Consider the following 23,348-nt stretch of genomic DNA (forward strand, 5'->3'; position numbering starts at 1 on the left):
TAAATGTCAGGCTCATTGCAACAACAAGATATATCTTTCTTTTGGGGATAGAGCTGCTAGGATCGGAAGTGGATTAGTACTGTACACCACAAAGCTATGTACTTGCTGGAAAATCTCCATAAAGATACATCTGTCTTTTTACTTACATAAGATTAAAAAAAAAAAAAAAAAGACAAAACTATTGAAAGGGACCAAAAGATTCCATGGACCACAAATCCTTAAAAAGCATGACTTGGGGTTACCGTCATTTCAGACATTAATTTATGACTGTAAAGCACTAATGATGCCAAATTTTTAAGATGAATTTCTAAACTGCTGACCAGTGAGCACTGAAAAATTATAGAAAATGGAATTTTAGTGTCAGCCAGGGTTCATGGCAGGAGACAGAAACCATTAAAGCAGGAAAAGGTTTAATAAAGTAAATTTGGTGCTTGCAAAATCACCAGAAGTTCTGCAGCAGTGGGCTTTTGTCCTGGTCTTCCCATAATAATACAAGAGAGCCGAATTACACCACCTTTGAGACTGTTCTAGAACCACTGAGTTTCCAGAATGCACTATTGTAGCCTAGATTCAGGAATTACAGAGCTGGAATGGTATGTTTTTTTCACCTCTACCATTGCTATTCCATCACTGGTGAGTGGACACTGGACCCTGTAGTCCTTCTATTGCCTTCACTGCAACTCCTTGTCTCACCAGGAAGTTGGGGAATGATATGAAATCACTGATTCAGAAGAAAACCTCCTCTCTTCATGAGACTTTGCTTGCTGACCAAAGAATATCAGAAGATGATCACACTTCACTTCCACAAATTTCTCATAAGTGCATGTATGTGGCAGAACCTTACTGGAATCCAGAGCACTAACTGGAAAACATCCAGGAATTGTGCAGTTATCTTCCCAGTCTCATCAGTATAGGAAGAAGGCATTGTACAAGGGAGGTATAATGAAGCAATGCACTGTATTTCACAAAATTATAGACAGGCAAATGTTTTCATTTTTTAAAGAGAAAGAGGTTATAAGAGACAACTTCTAGAGTTGACATTGATTCTAATATTTGTTAGAAAAGACACCCAGTGAGCCAGTAAGAAAAGATGCAGTGAAAAATGGGAATAGAGGGGCTCATTAACATCAAATCATACCAGATAGCTTATTAAAGTGGAAAGTCAGAGAATTGTTTGGCTATGATATATCTATATTTTGACTTATGCGTTGATCTTTTATGTATCATGGAATCAACTTGAGAAATGTAGTCAAGATGGTGGTAGAGTTGTGTGGATTTGTAATTGGTTGAAAGATTAAAAACTGCTGAATAGTAGATACATGTCTAATTACAGCACATGCTGTAGAAGTTTATACATTTTTCTGCTCTGCATTGCATAATGACACTGATTTTTTAAAAAATGTATTAGAGTAGTTATAGGTTTATGGACAAATCATGCGGAAAGTACAGAGTTCCCTTATACTCCCCCCCATGCACTAACTTTTCCCTATTAACATTTTACATTAGTGTGGTAACTTTGTTACAACTGAAGAAATAATATTATTATAATTATATGATTCTTTACAGTCCATAATTTACATTATGTTCTCTCCTTTGTGTTTTACAGTTCTATGGTTTTATCTTAATTCTGGTAAACTATGTATAACATAATGTCATGGTTAAGGACAGGTGTCACCTTGGCCAAGTTGTGGTACCTGTTTATCTGATTGGGCAAGCGCTGGCCTGTCTGTTGCAATGAGGACATTTCATAGGATTAGGTCATGATCACGTCAGCTACATCCATTGCTGATTCCATTTTTAATCAGCCAAAGGGGAGTGTCTTCTGCAATTAGTGATGCTAAATGTAATCATGGGAAGCCTTTTAAGGAGGACTCAGAGGAGACAGGTTCCATTCCTGCTTTGGCTGGTGAGCCTCTGCTGTGGAGTTCATCCAGGCCATCCATCAGAGTCATCGGCTTCGCATCCTGCCTTGTGGATTTTGGACTCTGCGTTCCTATGGTCACCTGAGACACTTTCATAAATTTTATATTTGCAAGTGTTCCCTGTTGATTCTGTTTCTCTAGAGAACCCTAACTAATACACATAACATTTCCTATTTAACTATTGTCATGTCTACAATTCAAAGGTGTTAGTTACATTCACAATACTGTGCCATCACCACCAACAACCATTACCAAAATTTTCCATCACCCCAAAAAGAAATTCTGTACCAATTAAGCATTAATGCTTCATTCCTCCTCCCCTCTCCTGCCCCTGGTAACCTGTATTCTAATTTATGAATAAATTTCTAATTTATTCTAATAATTGCATATATTATTTAATATAAGGAAATCATACAATATTTGCCATTTAGTGACTTTTTTCACCCAGTGTATCTTCAATGTTCATCCACATTGTAGTGTGTATCAGAGAGGGATACCATGGGTCATGTGGTAATTCTAAACTTAACTGTCTGAACAATCACCAAAATATTTTTCACAAAGACAGCATCATTTTATATTCCTACCAACAATGTACGATGGTTCTTATCTCTTTAAATCACCACTGTATTAGTTAGGGTTCTCTAGAGAAACAGAATCAACAGGAAACACTTGCAAATGTAAAATTTATAAAAGTGTCTCATGTAACCATGGGAACACAGAATCCAAAATCCATGGGGCAGGCTGTGAAGCTGACGATTCCGATGGGGGGTTTGGATGAACTCCACAGGAGAGGCTCACCGGCTGAAGCAGGAAGAGAGCCTCTTCTGAATCTTCCTTGAAAGGCTTCCAGTGATTAGACTGAGCATCACTCACTGCAGAAGACACTCTCCTTGGCTGATTACAAATGGAATCAGCTATGGATGCAGCTGAAGTGATCATGATTTAATTCTATGAAATGTCCGCATTGCAACAGACAGGCCAGCACTTGCCCAACCAGACAAATAGGAACCACCACTTGGCCAAGTTGACACAGGAACCTGACCATGACAACCACCAACACTTGTTATTTTCTGTTCTTTTTTCTAAAATAGTAACAATTATAGTGAGTGTGAAATGTTACTTGGCTGTGGTTTTGATTTGGATTTACCTAATAATTAATGATATTGAGTATCTGTTCATGTTCTTGTTAGCTATTTGTATATCTTCTTTGGAAAAATATCTATTCAAGTCTTTTGGCCATTTTTATTTGGAGTGTCTGTCTTTTGTGGTGAAGCGGTAGGATTTCTTTATAGATTCTGGATATTAAACCTTTATTACATAGGTAGTTTCCAAATATTTTCTCCCATTTTGTAGGTTGTCTTTTTACTTTCTTGATGATGACCTTTGATGGACATAAGATTTTAAGTTTGATGAAGTCCCATTTGTCTACTATTCCTTTCGTTGTTCATGCTTTTGGTATTAAGTCTAAGAAACCACTGTCAAATTTAAGATCCAAAAGATGTTTTCCCATGATTTCTTCTAGGAGTTATATAGTTTTAGTTCTTTTATTTAGACCTTTGATCCATTTTCAGTTCATTCTCTTGCTTGTGTTTTCCCAATATCATTTCCCAATATCATTTGCTAAATAGACAATTTTTCCCATGGAGTGGACTTGGCACCCTTGTTAAAAATCAATTGGCCTTTGAGTGATGTCATCCAGATGGCTATGTAAGATATCCCCTGGAAAAGTCTCCTAAAGAATGGACAAACTCCAATTGCTTGGAACCATAGAGGACAATAGAATTTGGTGAAGGACTGTAAGTGCTAATTGAAGGATAAGAAAAGAAGGTAGGGTATATGCAACCTGGAAGTGTCAGTCTAGACCCTTCCCCATCACTGGGTCCTTAGCATCTTTAAAGTCACACAGCAGTAGCACTCCAGCCTGGGCACCTTGGACATGGTTGCAGATCACAGGCAATCACAGTAGTAGTGTTACAGTCCTGCACACATGTAGGCATAGGGCCCAAGGTCACGTGGACCCAGGGCAAAATTCAAGTGACTGGCAAGTGAATGCAAACAAAAAGTCCCCTAGGAAACAAAAGAGAACCAAGTGGAACTGTTGAGAAGCAGAGCACACACTCAAGTTGGTCTCTAATTGCTGGAACACATAAATGAAAAGAACAGGTGTTTTGGAACCCTGAACTTATCTGGCTCCCTGAGGCGAGATACCCTAACAAGGAAGTTACCAGAGGCAGAAAAGCCTCATAGATCAAAGGAAAAACCAAACTGCTGTAAATCAGGATGGCCTCCAAGACTGGAAAGTCTCTGGAAAAGGGGGGCACTGAGTGAGGAAAAGCAATTGTGCAGATCGCAGGAGCTGGGGAGAAAAATGTACAAAAACAAGCAGCAGATCAGAACTCCAGGGAAGGGATAGAGTCAAGCAAGCCTTCTACTGGAAGTAAAACCATTGCACTTAACAGGGTAATCTTAAAAGTTGCACCACATGTCCAGAGCAAAAAACGGGTGCAAAAGACCTGAGAAATCTGAATTTCTGAAATGTTAAACATGGGCTGCTCTTAAGGTTCAGTATAAACTGGACCAAACATTGAAGCAGTGCCGTAACACATACTCAATCTACAGTAACACCCTAGGCAAGGGGGAGAAACTGACTTTCAGAGTTACCACATCAAAATATTCAGATGCCAGGCAGTGCACTGGTGGCTCAGTGGCAGAATTCTCATCTGCTGTGCCGGAGACCCGGGTTCAATTGGAGCCTGCCTACGTAAAAAAAAAAAAAAAAAAAAAAATCAAGAAAGAAAATATTCAGATGCCCAGACATCAGCAAAAGTTTTACAAACCATATAAGAATCAGGAAACTTTGTTTCAGTCAAGGGCACAAACTAAAATTTCAGAGGATACACAGATTTTGTAACCATTAATCAAAGAAATTCAGACAAATTTCCCACATCAATTCAAGTTGAAGGAAAATAGGGATAGAAATACACTAAATATAGATATAAAGGATATTAAGAAGGCCATGTGTGAGCAACACAGTCCCAATCAAAATTCCAACAGCCCTCTTTGAAGAAATGGAAATTGCATGGAATTTGTAAATCATTTTGGATAGGATTGACATTTTAGCAATAATCCACAGAACACAGAATGTCCTTCCTTTCATTTAAGTTATCTTTAATTTCTTTCAGCAATGCTTTGTAGTTTCCATGTACAAGTCCTTTATAACCTTGGTTAAATTTATTTCTAGATATTTGATTTTATTTAGTGACTATTTTAAATGGAACATTTTTCTTAATTTCCTTTTCAAATTGTTCATTACTAATGTATAGAAGCACCACTGATTTTTGCTTTCTGCACTTATACCCCACCACTTTGCTGAATTCTTTTATTAGCTCTAATAGCTATGTTGTAGATAAGGACATCGTTTTTTAAAAATACCAATAATCATCATTTATTGACTATAGGTGAGGCTAATTCATTTACTCCTTACAAGCATCTTGCCAAGTTGTCATTATTATCATTTCCATTTTTAAATGTGAGGAAACTGATGCCAGAAAGTATAAATGACTTGCTCTTAGCCACACTTCTAGTAAACAGCAGAGTTGAGATTCATACCTGAAATTGTATCAAGAAAGAGGTGACAGAGGGAGGGAGAATGTCACAACATTTCTAGGAAGAAAATGGTCAGTGAACCTTAGTTTTCTGGATCTGCCAAGAAATCTTAGAGGGTAGCGTTTCCAAGTTATTCCACATATGATGGGCATGCCTACTTTCTTGTAAGATCTGGTTACTATCTCAGTATTTTTAAATCACATTGACAATCTCATTTAAAGTTGACATATAAAAGAGATGTTTACAAATTAAATTATGGGAAATGTAACAGTCAAGCTGACCAAATATGGGCAAATTCTTGGATGTAACTTTCTGAAAGAAAGCCTGATTAGAGAATACTGACTCCTGAGGATAAATCAGTCCAAGGAGATCTTTGATCAAAATGCTAACTGACTGCAATCTCAGAGAATTACATTTATCTGTCTGGCCGACTGGATTTCTAGATTTGGCAGGGAGGGCAATTTGGTTGGGAGGACCAGCATTTTCCTCTCTGAGTCTTTTTTTAATGCCTCTATGACTGTTTTAGTTTCCTAGGCTGCCCAACATAAATATCATGAAATGGTTTGGCTTAAATAATGGGAATTTATTTGCTTATTGTTTTGAGGCTGGAAAAATGTCCAAACTAAGGCATCATCCAAGCAATATTTTCTTCCTAAAGTCCAGCTGCAAGTGAACCTTGGCTCCTCTGTCACATGGTGAGGCATATAGTGGCATCTGCTGGTCTCTTTCTTCTCTTCTGGGTTTTATTGATTTCAGCTTCTTGTTTCCATGGCTTTCTCTTTCCTTGCCTGAACTTCACTGTCTCCTAAAAGACTCCGTTAATAGATTAAGACCCATCCTGGCTGAGGTGGGCCACACCTTACCTGTAGGAGCCTCATCAAGAGGTCCTACTTACAATGGGTTCACATCCACAGGGATGGATTAAGTTGAAGAACATGTTTTTCTGGGGGTACATACAATTCCAAACCACCATTATGACTGACTGATACTCTTTCTTTTGATAGTATAGTAGTTTAAGCTAAATTGGTTTGGGCTCAAGAATCATTCTTTCTCTGTAAGGTGACTGTTCTGATTTATTTTCTGTAGATACTGTTGCTTAAGTTCTGACAGTAAGTTTAATTTCTAAATTCACTCTTGTCTTTGTGCTCTCCCCATAAGGTACAGGTCCATTGGACTCTTTCCTTTACGTGTACTGTCATTGTTAGATGACAAAGAACAAGAATAAAAGTACTGGTGCTGAAATACGTAGTTTAATAACAGCACAGGTTTTTAAAAAGATAGTATTTTTAACTAACAGAATTTCAGTGTGAGTCAATAATGTGTGACTACTAAAGAAATCAGTGGTCACTGGGTTAATTATGTCAGAAGAAGATTCTTGACGGAAGGAGCAAGCAAATGAATGGAGGAAGGAGTCAACAGCCCTATCCTAAACTTCACTGACACTCCATGCCAAAAGAAGCAATGTCTACTTAGTTCAGGCTCCACATTTTCAGAGGATATTGACAAAACTGGAGTATATTCAGAGGGGACTGACCAGATAGTGATGGGACTTGAAACTATACTTTGTCAAATGGTATTAGGACACTGGTGATGTTTAGCTTGAGGGAGAAAAGACTTAGGGGAAAAATAATAAGACCTAAGGGTTATTACATGTTTACTCTAGTCTCTGTTCTTTAATAGATTTCAACCAGTATAGGTCTGTCATAATTAAAAAGGAATTTTTAAATTCTGAATTGCACTGGATGGCAGAGATGGCAGTAGTAAATGGAAACTACAGAAGACAACTCTCCTTATTAGGATGATGACATTTCTAACTCTCAATGTTGTCAAACAGCAGAATAAGGGCTCTTGAATTTAGTGAGGTCCATGTTATTGGAGACTCTCAGGCAGGACCTGGTCAAATTTTTCGTGGAGCTGTTTTGGAGGGGAATAAGGGCTTGATGGGGACATGAGCCAGATGAACTCTAAGACTTTGTTTAAATTTAACGTGTGAGTCTGTCGATGTCTTTCAGTTTAGTAATCCCGTTCTTTCCTGTTTTAGTTTGGTGGTATGAGTCTTCAGTGGCCAATTGTCAGATTCCAATTTGATGGATCAGTTGTAGAGGGCCCTGGTTGCTGCATTCCTTCCTGCCAACTAAGGCAAAACCTAGCAGAACTCAAAGTTGCAGGATGGAAAGCAAATATTTTGTGAATGCGTCATTAAGAGTAATACTGAAAAGAGTCTCTCTCACTTCCTCATTTGATCCCTGGACCCATGTATTCTGAATATGCAAGAAAAAGTACCATATATTGGCTGCTTTTCCAAAACATTATAATCTATCATGATTATTTCACATAGCTTGAAAACTTCAAATGTTAGTAGCATTCTTACTGTCTTTATATTTAAAATAAATTATGTTTCTAAAATCCCCTCTGACAGCATTACTTGTTTTGAGCTTTGTTATTGTTAGTTTACTTTGGCCATCAACCCATCTGTGCCTTCATGCCAATTAAGTACTGTTTCCTGTGAGTGGAGAAAGAGTGAATACCCACTTAAAATAACAAAGAAAGATGTAGTTTTATAGCTAGAGAAAACCTAGATATCACGTATTTATAGATGAGAAATTCAAGCCCAGAGAGATTAAATGACTTGCCTACCGATCCCTGGCTAGTGGGAAAGTTAATCACTTTTTTTTTTCTTCCTTTTCCACCCCTACTCATGATACAATTATATCCATTCTTAGCAAGATACTCTTTTTCTTTTCTTAGCAAGTATACTTTTTTTTGATACTGCTCAATTTTATATCCTTGTTTAAAGTCTGATTTTCATGATAGAAGGTATCTGAGTAGGATTCCAAAGTAGCATGTTCTTTATCAAAGTCCTTATTTAGGAAGGCAAGGGCTCTAAAGATTCCTTTTTTTAAATTCTGGACTGCTCTTGGTTCTTTGCAGTGCTGCATATGATGCTGTTCTCGACAGAAATGTTGCCATTAAGAAGCTCAGCAGACCTTTTCAAAACCAAACGCATGCCAAGAGAGCCTACAGGGAGCTGGTCCTCATGAAGTGTGTGAACCACAAAAACGTGAGTATATTTGCTGTTTTTGAACCACTAGCAGTAGAAGATTGTGAGATTGGGGGTAGAAAATGGGTGAGTTAACACAATAGGAAGGACTACTTTGCTTCACAATTTCTGCCTTTTAAGATGGTATATCCTTTCCATATGCTTCATTTGATTTCCTTGTCCTCAAGGTAGCTTTCTGCTTCAAAATCATTTAAAAACCATGTGGCATGGAGGGGGTGAATTTGATAGATATTTCCCCATATCTGGTTATGGGGAAATCAACCATATTTGGTTATCATGCGCTGAATTAACCAGAGAGCTTCATGTTTACAAAAGAGAGAAAGAAAACAAGTATGAACAGTATGCTATTTATAGTATTGTTATTCTTTTTACTTAATAACAAGTAAATATTGCTATGCATCATGTTACATCCTTTTGTTAGGCGATAGTCTGGCAGTGGCCTCTAACTGTTCAATATACACACTGTGCTTCAGCAACTTGTTTTATGTAGGGGTGGGCAAGTGTTGCAGGCATATACTTGTAAAGCATTGCAGAGTAGAGTCATCAAGAGCATGTTCTCATTGGAGCACAATGAGTCACACCGTCAGAGGACTTGCTTTACTTCAAAGTAAAAATATAGTAAAGGCCTCTAGAATTCTTTCTGTGCTCCAGTTCTTCTCAGTAAGGACAAATGGGAAATATTTCATTATTTTAAAGTCACTGTCATGACTCCCTAAAAGTTCTTCTTAAGTATGAAGATCACACATACCATCTGATAATCAGTGCAAGGGATCTTGTCATAAGACTAACCCTCCATCTGTCAGTGGCACTAAGAAGCAGCAAGTAGAGCAAATATAAGTGTTTATTTGAAAGGTGTTTGAAATATAAATACGGAAATTCAGGCCCAACAATAGCGTTTCTCTTTTACTCTATTGCTCTACTTCAACAATTTTTTTATTCAGTTATTTGACAATTATTTGTTGAATGCCTACAATGTGCCAGGTGCACATAGAGCCACCCTATGAGGATACAGCAATGAATAGAAGAGTGAAAGGTGCTGCCAATGCGGAGTTTACATTCTACTGGTGGAGAAGGGCAATCAATAAAATTAATAAGTAAAAGGCAGAGAATGTCAGATGGTGATAAGAGCTACTAAGAAAAGAAACACAAGGAAAGAGAATTAAGAATGCTGGTCAGTGCCAGGTATAGTAAGGTAACAGTTTTAAATTGGTTGAGTAAGGAAGGTCTCATTAAAAAAGAAATTTCAGTCTTCATATCAGGCCTTGATAGTAAATTGCACCATTGATTAACTTCCTTATTTCCCTCTTGTCTTCTGAAATAATTCTCTCTACTGCATTTAAAGATAAGTCTTCTAGGCTACTTGGCTGTTGCATAGGATGGCAGTACCGCACCTCATGCTCTAGGTCAGCTCTGCGGGTCTAGAACTTGGTACATTTATGCCAGCCTAACTCACAAGAGACTGTGGTATAAACAAATGCCAGTTTATTACATTTCAGCCATCACCATCCTTTCTTTTTTTCCCTAAATACAAATATAATCTTGTTGGTTACCCATTGCCTATTGTCTGTACAGGATTAGTTCAAAACTTCTTAGCCTGGTGCTCAAGGCCTTTACAGTCTGGCCTTGAACCAACTTTCTCGTTGGTTCTATGTCATTCATGTATTTCCTAGATGCCATTCTCTCTGTCTGAAATGTCCTTTCCTGATCCTTTAACAGGTCAAGTCCTTTTATTTATTACATGTCAAGATCAAATATCATTTTCTCTCAAAGCTTTCTCTAACCAGCCCAACATCTAGAGGAGGCCATATTGATTGCTCCTGATTCTGTGCTATTATAGCCATTATTCGATTAGATTATAACAGTTATGTATTTGTGTCCACCTCCTCCACTGAATATTCTGTATATTCATGCCTGCTTCCTCCACTCCTTGAGGACCAGATCCCATTTCCTTCATCAAGGTAACCAAGCATGTAGCACATTGATTAAACATAGGAATCTTAATAAATGGCAAACTGAATCGAAAACAAAACAGAAGGGGAAACTTTATGAAGTATATCCCCATCTCGAATTTAGTCATGTAAGGATTATGAGACTTATTAAAGTAATGTATTCTTTCAGTGTGTTAAATAAAGGCAAGAAGAATGCATTTTTTTATGGTAGCTGAAAGGATAAGAAGTATCATGGGACAAAAAGATGGATGATGAGACTTCTGGAGAAGATGGCGGCTTAGTAAGACGCGCGGATCTTAGTTTCTTCTCCAGGACAGCTACTAGGGGAGTAGAAACGATACAGAACAGCTCCCAAAGCCACAACAGAGATAAAAAAGACAGCGTACCCCATCCTGGAACAGCTGGCTGGCTGAGAGAAGCCGCTCGGGTGAGATCGCCGAGGGGCACGGGCTTCACCGGGCGGGGCGGCAAGCGGCCAGAGTCACTCCCTTCCCCCTTCCCGGGCCGGCTGGGAGAATTGGAGAGGTGGTCCCCTCAAACCGCGACGGCTGGCGCCCACACCACGCGCGGCCCCCCGGACCAACTGAGAGAATTGGATCGGAAATCCCCAGGCCGCAGAGAACGGTGACGGGTGGGGGAGGCCACTTCCAAACCCATGACTCCCCGGGAACGTGCACTCTCCTGGGCGGGCTACTGCCACTGGCGCCCTCCTGCCACGCTTGTCGCCCCGGGCCAACTAGGAAATTCGGACGGGCGCTTTCCCAGGCTGCGGCGGCCAGCGACCCTCCCCGCGTTCGGACCCCGGGCCGGCTCGCACTCTTCCAAGCCGCTTCGGCTAGCGAACCTCCCGGACGGCGAGAGTTTTCCAAAGTTAAAGGTCCCACAGCACCTTTTACTGGTGGGACCTGCAGACAAACGTGTGCCACGAGCGCCACCTACTGTGCAGGATAAAAAAAACAGAACCCAGAGATTTCACAGAAAAATCTTCCAAACTTTTGGATCCAATACCCAGGGAAATCTGTCTAAATGCGCAGACGCCAACAGAAGATAACGGATCACACTCAAATAACTGAAAATATGGCCCAGTCAAAGGAACAAACCAATAGTTCAAATGAGATACAGGAGCTGAGACAACTAATGCGGAATATACAAACAGAAATGGAAAACCTCTTCAAAAACGAAATCGATAAATTGAGGGAGGACATGAAGAAGACATGGGCTGAACATAAAGAAGAAATAGAAAAACTGAAAAAACAAATCACAGAACTTATGGAAGTGAAGGACAAAGTAGAAAAGATAGAAAAAACAATGGATACCTACAATGATAGATTCAAAGAGACAGAAGACAGAATTAGTGATTTGGAGGATGGAACATCTGAACTCCAAAAACAAACAGAAACTATAGGGAAAAGAATGGAAAACTTTGAACAGGGTATCAGGGAACTCAAGGACAATATGAACCACACAAATATACGTGTTGTGGGTGTCCCAGAAGGAGAAGAGAAGGGAAAAGGAGGAGAAAAACTAATGGAAGAAATTTTCACTGAAAATTTCCCAACTCTTATGAAAGACCTAAAATTACAGATCCAAGAAGTGCAGTGCACCCCAAAGAGATTAGACCCAAATAGGCATTCTCTAAGACATTTACTAGTTAGAATGTCAGAGGTCAAAGAGAAAGAGAGGATCTTGAAAGCAGCAAGAGAAAAACAATCCATCACATACAAGAGAAACCCAATAAGACTATGTGTAGATTTCTCAGCAGAAACCATGGAGGCTAGAAGACAGTGGGATGATATATTTAAATTACTAAAAGAGAAAAACTGCCAACCAAGACTCCTATATCCAGCAAAATTGCCCTTCAAAAATGAGGGAGAAATTAAAACATTCTCAGACAAAAAGTCACTGAGAGAATTTGTGACCAAGAGACCAGCTCTGCAAGAAATACTAAAGGGAGCACTAGAGTCAGATACAAAAAGACAGAAGAGAGAGGTATGGAGAAGAGTGTAGAAAGAAGGAAAGTCAGATATGATATGTATAATACAAAAGGCAAAATGGTAGAGGAAAATATTATCCAAACAGTAATAACACTAAATGTTAATGGACTGAATTCCCCAATCAAAAGACACAGAATGGCAGAATGGATTAAAAAACAGGATCCTTCTATATGCTGTCTACAGGAAACACATCTTAGACCCAAAGATAAACATAGGTTGAAAGTGAAAGGTTGGGAAAAGATATTTCATGCAAATAACAACCAGAAAAGCGCAGGAGTGGCTATACTAATATCCAACAAGTTAGACTTCAAATGTAAAACAGTTAAAAGAGACAAAGAAGGACACTATATACTAATAAAAGGAACAATTAAACAAGAAGACATAACAATCATAAATATTTATGCACCGAACCAGAATGCCCCAAAATACATGAGGAATACACTGCAAACACTGAAAAGGGAAATAGACACAAATACCATAATAGTTGGAGACTTCAATTCCCCACTCTCATCAATGGACAGAACATCTAGACAGAGGATCAATAAAGAAATAGAGAATCTGAATATTACTATAAAGGAGCTAGACTTAACAGACATTTATAGGACATTACATCCCACAACAGCAGGATACACCTTTTTCTCAAGTGCTCATGGATCATTCTCAAAGATAGACCATATGCTGGGTCACAAAGCAAGTCTTAACAAATTTAAAAAGATTGAAATCATACACAACACTTTCTCAGATCATAAAGGAATGAAGTTGGAAATCAATAATAGGCGGAATGCCAGAAAATTCACAAATACGTGGAGGCTCAACAACACACTCTTAAACAACGAGTGGGTCAAAGAAGAAATTGCAAGAGAAATTAGTAAATACCTCGAGGCAAATGAAAATGAAAACACAACATATCAAAACTTATGGGATGCAGCAAAGGCAGTGCTAAGAGGGAAATTTATTGCCCTAAATGCCTATATCAGAAAAGAAGAAAAGGCAAAAATGCAGGAATTAACTGTTCACTTGGAAGAACTGGAGAAAGAACAGCAAACTAATCCCAAAGCAAGCAAAAGGAAAGAAATAACAAAGATCAGAGCAGAAATAGATGAAATTGAAAACATGAAAACAATAGAGAAAATCAATAAGACCAGAAGTTGGTTTTATGAGAAAATCAATAAGATTGATGGGCCCTTATCAAGATTGACAAAAAGAAGAAGAGAGAGGATGCAAATAAATAAGATCAGAAATGGAAGAGGAGACATAACTACTGACCTCACAGAAATAAAGGAGGTAATAACAGGATACTATGAACAACTTTACGCTAATAAATACAACAATTTAGATGAAATGGACAGGTTCCTGGAAAGAAATGAACAATCAACTTTGACTTAAGAAGACATAGATGACCTCAACAAACCAATCACAAGTAAAGAAATTGAATTAGTCATTCAAAATCTTCCTAAAAAGAAAAGTCCAGGACCAGATGGCTTCACATGTGAATTCTACCAAACGTTCCAGAAAGAATTAGTACCAACTCTCCTCAAACTCTTCAAAAAAATCGAAGTGGAGGGAAAACTACCTAATTCATTCTATGAAGCCAACATCACCCTCATACCAAAACCAGGCAAAGATATTACAAAAAAAGAAAACTACAGACCAATATCTCTAATGAATATAGATGCAAAAATCTTCAATAAAATTCTAGCAAATCATATCCAACAACACATTAAAAGAATTATACATCATGACCAAGTAGGATTCATCCCAGGTATGCAAGGATGGTTCAACATAAGAAAATCAATTAATGTAATACATCATATCAACAAATCAAAGCAGAAAAATCACATGATCATCTCAATTGATGCAGAGAAGGCATTTGACAAGATTCAACATCCTTTCCTGTTGAAAACACTTCAAAAGATAGAAATACAAGGGAACTTCCTTAAAATGATAGAGGGAATATATGAAAAACCCACAGCTAAAATCATCCTTAATGGGGAAAAATTGAAAACTTTCCCCCAAAGATCAGGAACAAGACAAGGATGTCCACTATCACCACTATTATTCAACATTGTGTTGGAGGTTCTAGCCAGAGCAATTAGACAAGAAAAAGAAATACAAGGCATCAAAATTGGAAAGGAAGAAGTAAAACTATCACTGTTTGCAGACGATATGGTACTATACGTCGAAAACCCAGAAAAATCCACAACAAAACTACGAGAGCTAATAAAGGAGTACAGCAAAGTAGCAGGTTACAAGATCAACATTCAAAAATCTGTAGCATTTCTATACACTAGTAATGAACAAGCTGAGGGGGAAATCAAGAAACGAATCCCATTTACAATTGCAACTAAAAGAATAAAATACCTAGGAATAAATTTAACTAAAGAGACAAAAGACCTATACAAAGAAAACCACAAAAAACTGTTAAAAGAAATCACAGAAGACCTAAATAGATGGAAGGGCATACCGTGTTCATGGATTGGAAGACTAAATATAGTTAAGATGTCAATCCTACCTAAATTGATTTACAGATTCAATGCAATACCAATCAAAATCCCAACAACTTATTTTTCAGAAATAGAAAAACCAATAAGCAAATTTATCTGGAAGGGCAGGGTGCCCCGAATTGCTAAAAACATCTTGAGGAAAAAAAACGAAGCTGGAGGTCTCACGCTGCCTGACTTTAAGGCATATTATGAAGCCACAGTGGTCAAAACAGCATGGTATTGGCATAAAGATAGATATATCGACCAATGGAATCGAATAGAGTGCTCAGATATAGACCCTCTCATCTATGGACATTTGATCTTTGATAAGGGAGTCAAGCCAACTCACCTGGGACAGAACAGTCTCTTCAATAAATGGTGCCTAGAGAACTGGATATCCATATGCAAAAGAATGAAAGAAGACCCATGTCTCACACCCTATACAAAAGTTAACTCAAAATGGATCAAAGATCTAAACATTAGGTCTAAGACCATAAAACAGTTAGAGGAAAATGTAGGGAGATATCTTATGGATCTTACAACTGGAGGCGATTTATGGACCTTAAACCTAAAGCAAGAGCACTGAAGAAGGAAATAAATAAATGGGAGCTCCTCAAAATTAAACACTTTTGTGCATCAAAGAACTTCATCAAGAAAGTAGAAAGACAGCCTACACAATGGGAGACAATATTTGGAAATGATATATCAGATAAAGGTCTAGTATCCAGAATTTATAAAGAGATTGTTCATCTCAACAACAAAAAGACAGCCAACCCAATTACAAAATGGGAAAAAGACTTGAACAGACACCTACCAGAAGAGGAAATACAAATGGCCAAAAGGCACATGAAGAGATGCTCAATGTCCCTGGCCATTAGAGAAATGCAAATCAAAACCACAATGAGATATCATCTCACACCCACCAGAATGGCCATTATCAACAAAACAGAAAATGACAAGTGCTGGAGAGGATGCGGAGAAAGAGGCACACTTATCCACTGTTGATGGGAATGTCAAATGGTGCAACCACTGTGGAAGGCAGTTTGGCGGTTCCTCAAAAAGCTGAATATAGAATTGCCATACGACCCAGCAATACCATTGCTGGGAATCTACTCAAAGGACTTAAGGGCAAAGACACAAACGGACATTTGCACACCAATGTTTATAGCAGTGTTATTTACAGTTGCAAAGAGATGGAAACAGCCGAAATCTCCATCAACAGAAGAGTGGCTAAACAAACTGTGGTATATACATACTATGGAATACTATGCAGCTTTAAGACAGGATAAATTTATGAAGCATGTAATAACATGGATGGACCTAGAGAACATTATGCTGAGTGAGTCTAGCCAAAAACTAAAGGACAAATACTGTATGGTCCCACTGATGTGAACGGACATTCGAGAATAAATTTGGAATATGTCATTGGTAACAGAGTCCAGCAGGAGGTAGAAACAGGGTAAGATAATGGCCAATTGGAGTTGAAGGGATACAGACGGTTTAACAGGACTAGATACAAAAACTCAAAAATGGACAGCACAATAATACCTAATTGTAAAGTAATCATGTTAAAACACTGAATGAAGCTGCATCTGAGCTATAGGTTTTTGTTTTGTTTTGTTTTGATTTTACTATTATTACTTTTATTTTTTTCTCTATATTAACATTCTATATCTTTTTTGGTTATGTCGCTAGTTCTTCTGAACCGATGCAAATGTACTAAGAAATGATGATCATGCATCTATGTGATGATGTTTAGAATTACTGATTGCATATGTAGAATGATATGATTTCTAAATGTTGGGTTAATTTCTTTTTTTCCATTAATTAAAAAAAAAAAAGGAGAAGGGGTAATTGGAGCTGAAGGGATACAGACTGTACAACGGACTGGATAAAAAAACTCAGAAATGGACAGCACAATACTACCTAATTGTAATGCAATTATGTTAAGATACTGAATGAAGCTGCATGTGAGGTATAGGTTTTTTTTTTTCTTTTTCTTTCTATTATTGTTTTAATTCTTATTCTGTTGTCTTTTTATTTCTTTTTCTAAATCGATGCAAATGTACTAAGAAATGATGAATATGCAATATGATGATATTAAGAATTACTGATTGTACATGTAGAATGGAATGATTTCTAATTGTTTTGTTAATTCTTTTTTTAATTAATAAAAAAAAAAGATGGATGAATGCAAACAATGAGATGATTATATGGAAAGGAGTGACAGTTTGTGTGTTTATGTATGTATTATTTCCTGAATCCTCCTTCTCTATATTGTGGAGACATTTTCACTTAACTGACTTCAGGTATCACACTTGCCATTCTTGTCTGAAATGAGGTTCAAATTTATCAGTGTCCAAAATTGAAATGTTAATTTGTAAATGGAAAACCACTTGTCACCTTCTTTAATTCATTCATTCTTTCATTATTTGCCTACCTATTTGTATAAGTTTAAGGAAATAAGTTTCTGGGATGTGTTAACAGAGAGAATGCCACTTATAATGAAATGTAATTTAGTACCTGTGATTCACACTGGTGTCAATGCTATGGATAAAATTATGTAGATTCTTATCCAGATTACCATTTGTTGGTGCCAAGCACTGTGCTATATGATAGGAAGTTACATCTGCATTTAGAAAAGGGCTAACAGAAAACATGAGAACATAAAAATATCTTGCTTTGTTGTTGGGGATGAGTAGGATCATGGTTAACTTTGTCTGTCGCTTGGAATGCCATTAATAATCTCAAAGGAAAAAGAGGTCACAAGGTTGACATGAGTCAAAATTAGTTGGATCGCTTCTTGGCCTTTTGGCTAAGATCAAGTGTAGTATCTGTTCTTATCAGTTTAATATCTGAAACGTCCTCTATCTGAGGACAATATATTAAATGGATTTTTGGAGTTAGGAGATGGAATAGGAGCTTGCTCCATTCACTCCACGCATCGACCTGGTATTGCAGTACTTCCAGGAACGGTGCACCCCCCTTGGAGGAATAACAAATGTATAAAAAGTTAAAAAAAAAATTATGTGGAGACTAGTGGAATTTGGAGCAAAGGTGAGCACATGTGACTTTGGATTTAAACATGATACTTCACTAATTTGCTTTCATCATTTAAGCAATAGATTAAAAGATTTATTATTAATATAACATACAAAAATACTTAAATCATAAAAATGAATCCCACATTAGAAGTAAGGTGGGAGCAAAGTAAAACAGTGAAGTTCTCCCAAAGATATCTTTAATAGAGAAGAAAATCCATTAAGAAAATGAATACTCAATTCTAGGAAGTGATAATTGGTGTGATTTTGAGTCCATGACAAGCACTGAATCATATCTGTGCATCTTAAGATGCTGGGATAAAAAAATACGAGTCAGATTCCTGCCTGGAAGATGTTGAACTAAAAGGTAAATACCAGTGATGAGATGTATTTACACACACATTTTTAATTGGTCACTAGAAGGCATTAGAACATATAAAGGGGAGGGTAGAAAGAGTAGAGTAGAAAGTCCTCAAAGGGAGATAAAAAAGGTAAAAGTGGTAAAGCAAGAGCATAGGAAAAGGGAAAATAAAAATATACAATGGGAGAAAAGAGCCTGGCATACTATTTCTTAAAATAAAAAATTTTAATCTATTTTTAATTGTAATGCTCTTTTCTGGTGAGATTACCTAGATTATTTATTCACTAGATAGTATGAGTTAAGAGTTTTCCATTTTTCAGGAGGGTCTTTATGAATTTGTACACATGCGTATCCAATGCCTAGTCCGTGATGATTTTGAACAAATAGCAAAATGAAGTCAATTACTTTCTGAGAGTCATAAAGTTTGCAATAACAGCCTCATCATAGATGCTCCGGCGGAGAGGCACCACATTCACCTTTTATCAGTTCACTCTCAACTAAGCACACAGAATAACAAGACACTTGGATCACAAATTTTAAAGATATTTTGAAACAACTTCATTTCTGTATGCATTTAGATATTATTGTGACTCGTTTCTGAACAATTTCTCAACAAATGAAAACTACTTGACACATAAAACGTTCCCTAGAATTGAATCTGTTTCTCAAGTGGTTAAAATCATTGTTTTGTTTTCGTTACTGTGAATGTTTCTGTGACACTCCTGAAGTTTCCTGAAATTCATTGATTCATGCATTGAAGCTGTTTAAATCTTGAACTTGTACTTACTCAGTTTTCATAAAATGTTTACATCTATCCTGTGAAGAGAATATGGTTATCTATAATTTTATTTTAATTTCCCTCTGGCATGTTAGTACAGAAAATGTAGCAGAAAGAACAGTTTGAGTTATATAAGCAATCTACTTGGAAGTGTGACAAGGGATTTTTTTTTTTAGTTATTCTATGAAGTAAATTTCTTGATGACCTAATATATAACAGCATTAAAGTAGGAAACAAAAAGTTTAAGAAACTGACTTTTGACAATTACTTTATGCAGTTTCCACTAAATTCATCACTGATCTCACCCAAGATAAATTTTCCCCCGCGTTGGAGCACTAGTTTAAATAACATTTGTGTACCACGTAAAAGTCAAAGAAAGTAAAGTAACAACACACAAAAATCTTGAATTAGAGTTTTCACCTTATTCATTTGAAGGAAAATCACAGCTTTCCCAAGTTTTTCTTGGGTTTTTCACTGTTGCCTCATTTCTCTCACATAGGTGTATGTTTTGTTCTCTTGCAGCTGTATAGTTTACCAACAAAAATTACACTCTAAAGCAGTATAAGAATTATAGCTTCTCTGACAATTCCCTTCTGCCTAAGAACTTGAACTTTTAAACTGCATCAACCTGAAGACAGATATGTCCTGTCTGTAATACATTTCTAAGCTCTGGGAGGCAGTTCTAGAAAATTTTCCCCAAGTTTCTTTCCTATTTCCACATCATTAGTATGTGACTTTTAGTTGAAATGAATACTTGTGTAAAATATTTTTTCTAAGTCATTTTTTCTCTCTCCTTCTTTTTATCCTTCTACTCTCTGTCTTTCAGATTATTAGTTTATTAAATGTCTTCACCCCCCAGAAAACGCTGGAGGAATTTCAAGATGTGTAAGTAATAAAGCTCGCAAAGGGTGAGAAAGCAGAGCACTCGATAGCTCACGGGAAATTGTCAAAAAGCAAATAGGTGAAGCCTCTTGCAGAAATCAAGAGAGAGGAGAACTAGGATCAAATAAAAGCAATTCTAGGTTCTGTTTGTGGTCTTCCTTCCTGGAAGGAGAGTTTTTGCTTTATACCGGCATTATAGCTCTCTACGTTGTCGTTCCATGTTCTTGTTTCAATCACAAAAGACATTATTATTATTATCATTAGATTGCATTAACTTTCTAGAATGAGTCAATAATTTTGAGAAATAGTAATAAAAGGTACATGATAAAAATTCACTTTTCTTCTTTATTTCTATATTTTATGATGCCTTTGATTTTGTGCAAAAGGAATCTACTTAGAAGTATAGTGACAAGAAGCAGAGCGGAGAAAATGATTGCTCAGCACATTGCCCTTTTTAATGCAGATATTATTGCAATCAATGGAAGAGCTGTTGTAACTTTTTCTCTTCTTTGTAATCATACTACTAAGGAAAGTGTTGAAGGAATACAGGGAAAAGTGAGAGCAATATGAACCTGGAAAATAAATGGGCAATAGCCACACATTAATAAATGTTGCTGTCACTTAGCAACCCAGTCATAGTGTTACTATTGACCATTACTACACATGCGACACCTGGAACTTTTTCAAAAATTCTTTATTTAGTTAAAGGTAAAGCTGTGAATTTAAGAAGACTAACTTATTTAGGAGAGGATCTTGACTTGATTGGAGTTCTTCACAGCTCCTTGATCTGGAACTCACATTGTGTGTGGATTTATCCTCTAGTTATTTAGTAATGGAACTGATGGATGCCAACTTGTGTCAGGTGATTCAGATGGAATTAGACCACGAGCGAATGTCTTACCTGCTCTACCAAATGTTGTGTGGCATCAAGCACCTTCACTCGGCTGGAATTATTCACAGGGTAAGAACATCTGCTCCGGAGTTATGATTATGCTGCTTTTGGAGAAAAGAAAGAGTAACTGTTAATGAGTTTTTTCATGTAGGGTGGCTTGTTTAATTATAATGCATTGTATGCAGGCAGACTTGGCTAAATGTGATGCACTTTCTCATTTCTTCAAGAATGGAATTAGCACATAGTTCACTTCTGTGTGAAAGGAAATTCTTGTTATACTGGAGTTGATTTTGTTTAATGTTCTTTTCAGCTCAGTGAGAGTCAGCTTCTTAGAAGTCTCATACTTTCTAGCCCCTTGATTGGCAGAGGTCATATATGCAGTTGAAATAAGACAGATCATTACTGCATTGCATTCCTGGCAGCATAAAGACAGTTGCTCTGATCTGCTCTTCTGTCAGACCTAGAAGTGAAATGTAACCTGAAAGCCTTATGTTTTCTTTCTCTAAGGAGAAGCCTGAAAGATGGCAATAAATATGTGTTTTTCTAACACTTCTTCCCAAGATGAGCTTAAATTATAAAAATGGTAGTATAGTTTACTTTGGGGGGTTAAAAAAGTTTCTGAGGATTTTAATTAAAAAATCCAAAAAGCTAATTGCAAACTTTGGGGCAATAATCATATGCTTCATATAGTGCTTTGCACACAAGGGGAGCTCTAACAATGTTTTTGCATGGTGGATCATCTTGCTGGGTTGCTTCAGGAGATGGAAATCACGTGTTTTATTTGATGCTGGCTTTTAATCTCTTCATTTGTCCTTATTGTCAGGACTTAAAACCAAGTAACATTGTGGTCAAATCTGATTGCACATTGAAAATTCTCGACTTTGGACTGGCCAGGACAGCAGGCACAAGCTTCATGATGACTCCTTACGTGGTGACCCGTTATTACAGAGCCCCAGAGGTCATCCTGGGAATGGGCTACAAGGAGAACGGTAGGGATGCTTCTGAGATCAGCAAACACAAAGGAGATGTGTGCCTGTTTTAGACAGCCATGAGTCATGTTCTCGTTCATGTTTATTTATGAGATTTTAAGAAATGGGGCAGTCAGCTTTCATATTCAGAAGTTGTTGTTGTAATATTAGTAGGAAGAAGCACTCATTAAAAATGTGAAGGATGTTTCTGAGAAGTTAGCTTTGCTAGAAGAGCTCAAAATGTTACAGATAAAAAGAATTGTAAATGAAGTCTAATTGAACAGTCAGGTCGATACTGATTAGCAAACATGCTGTGGATAATTGAGATATACTGCTGTTTCTGTTTGCAGCACAGCTCAGAGTGAGTGTGGAAATGGGAACTTTATTTTTTTTTTAATCATTTGGCTTTTATTTCATATCTGAGATTGATGGTTCTAGTTCTAAGGAAAGACAATAATAAAAAAAAAGATCCCATAAAACTTTAGGTGAGAACCTTCACAAACTCTAAATTAATAGACAATTTGGAATAATCCATGTTATTCAGGAGAGATAAGGGTTTCTTTTAATATTTTAAACTGCTCTGTAAGTAATATTTAGAGTAGCGATTGCCCATTAAATCTTTATAAATTCCAGAAACTATAGAATTGGGAAAATATTAGATTTTACATGTGGTTTCATAAAGAAAATCTAATATCCATGAACACGTTGAATGAAAAGGTAGAGAGAACCTTCAAAATATATTCTGATTTGACTTTATTGACTTAAATGAAGGACTTATAAAATATCTGTTAGAAAGCAGTGTGATATATTACCTTGACTAAATCTCTTACAAGCAATGCAGTATATTAAAAAAATGACCAATGTAAGTAAGTGTTAAATTGTTTAAAATTAGAATTGTATAAATGTAGTCAATGTGCCTTACCTGCTTATTTTAAGTTCTATTCTATTTAGTTCTTAGCAGTCTGTTTTATTGTCATATGTTCTATGAAAATTATCATTGTATCTTTATGTAAAGTTTCAGGTCACTTCTATAAAAATTTTATGGCATTGAAGTTTAAATAAATTTCTCTGTGACCTTTAGATTAGAAGACAGCCAATAGTTTTGTGCATCTGTACAGGGAAGGGAAAGAATCAGCTCTTAAAAAGGTCAAGTTCACTTAGATAGGCAGAGTCAGAGTTCTGGTACGCTTTCTACTCAGGAGAGGAGAATTTAGCCTTCTTTCCACCGCAATGAACATAACATTTATTTGGAAAAGAAGATTTTGTATAAGTTCTTCACAGGTCAAACAAGCAAATAAAAAAAGCAAAGAGGAACTGAATAAAGAAAAGTCAACAATCAAGGATGTATAATGGACTGGGAGACTGAATTTGACTATTCTTCTGACTTCCCAGATCTTTGCCAAAGAATTGG

The 23,348-nt window shown here is 36.9% G+C and overlaps 1 protein-coding gene and 1 non-coding gene across 7 annotated transcripts in view; both read left to right on the forward strand.

The window, feature by feature from the left end:
* Positions 1 to 23,348, forward strand: part of MAPK10 (mitogen-activated protein kinase 10) — a 371,854-nt gene that overhangs the window by 261,574 nt on the left and 86,932 nt on the right. For all 6 annotated transcript variants that reach the window (XM_077142936.1, XM_077142934.1, XM_077142935.1 and 3 more), the window contains exons 5-8: positions 8,460 to 8,589; positions 20,022 to 20,080; positions 20,900 to 21,038; positions 21,793 to 21,958. In XM_077142936.1, the coding sequence (XP_076999051.1) occupies positions 8,460 to 8,589; positions 20,022 to 20,080; positions 20,900 to 21,038; positions 21,793 to 21,958 (494 nt within the window). The remainder of the gene's footprint in view (positions 1 to 8,459; positions 8,590 to 20,021; positions 20,081 to 20,899; positions 21,039 to 21,792; positions 21,959 to 23,348) is intronic.
* On the forward strand, positions 17,811 to 18,001 carry LOC143668607 (U2 spliceosomal RNA). Its single transcript, XR_013168477.1, has one exon. It is a non-coding gene; the product is annotated as a U2 spliceosomal RNA (small nuclear RNA).

This window comes from Tamandua tetradactyla, chromosome 24 (assembly GCF_023851605.1).
Source record: "Tamandua tetradactyla isolate mTamTet1 chromosome 24, mTamTet1.pri, whole genome shotgun sequence".
Classification (NCBI taxonomy): domain Eukaryota; kingdom Metazoa; phylum Chordata; class Mammalia; order Pilosa; family Myrmecophagidae; genus Tamandua; species Tamandua tetradactyla.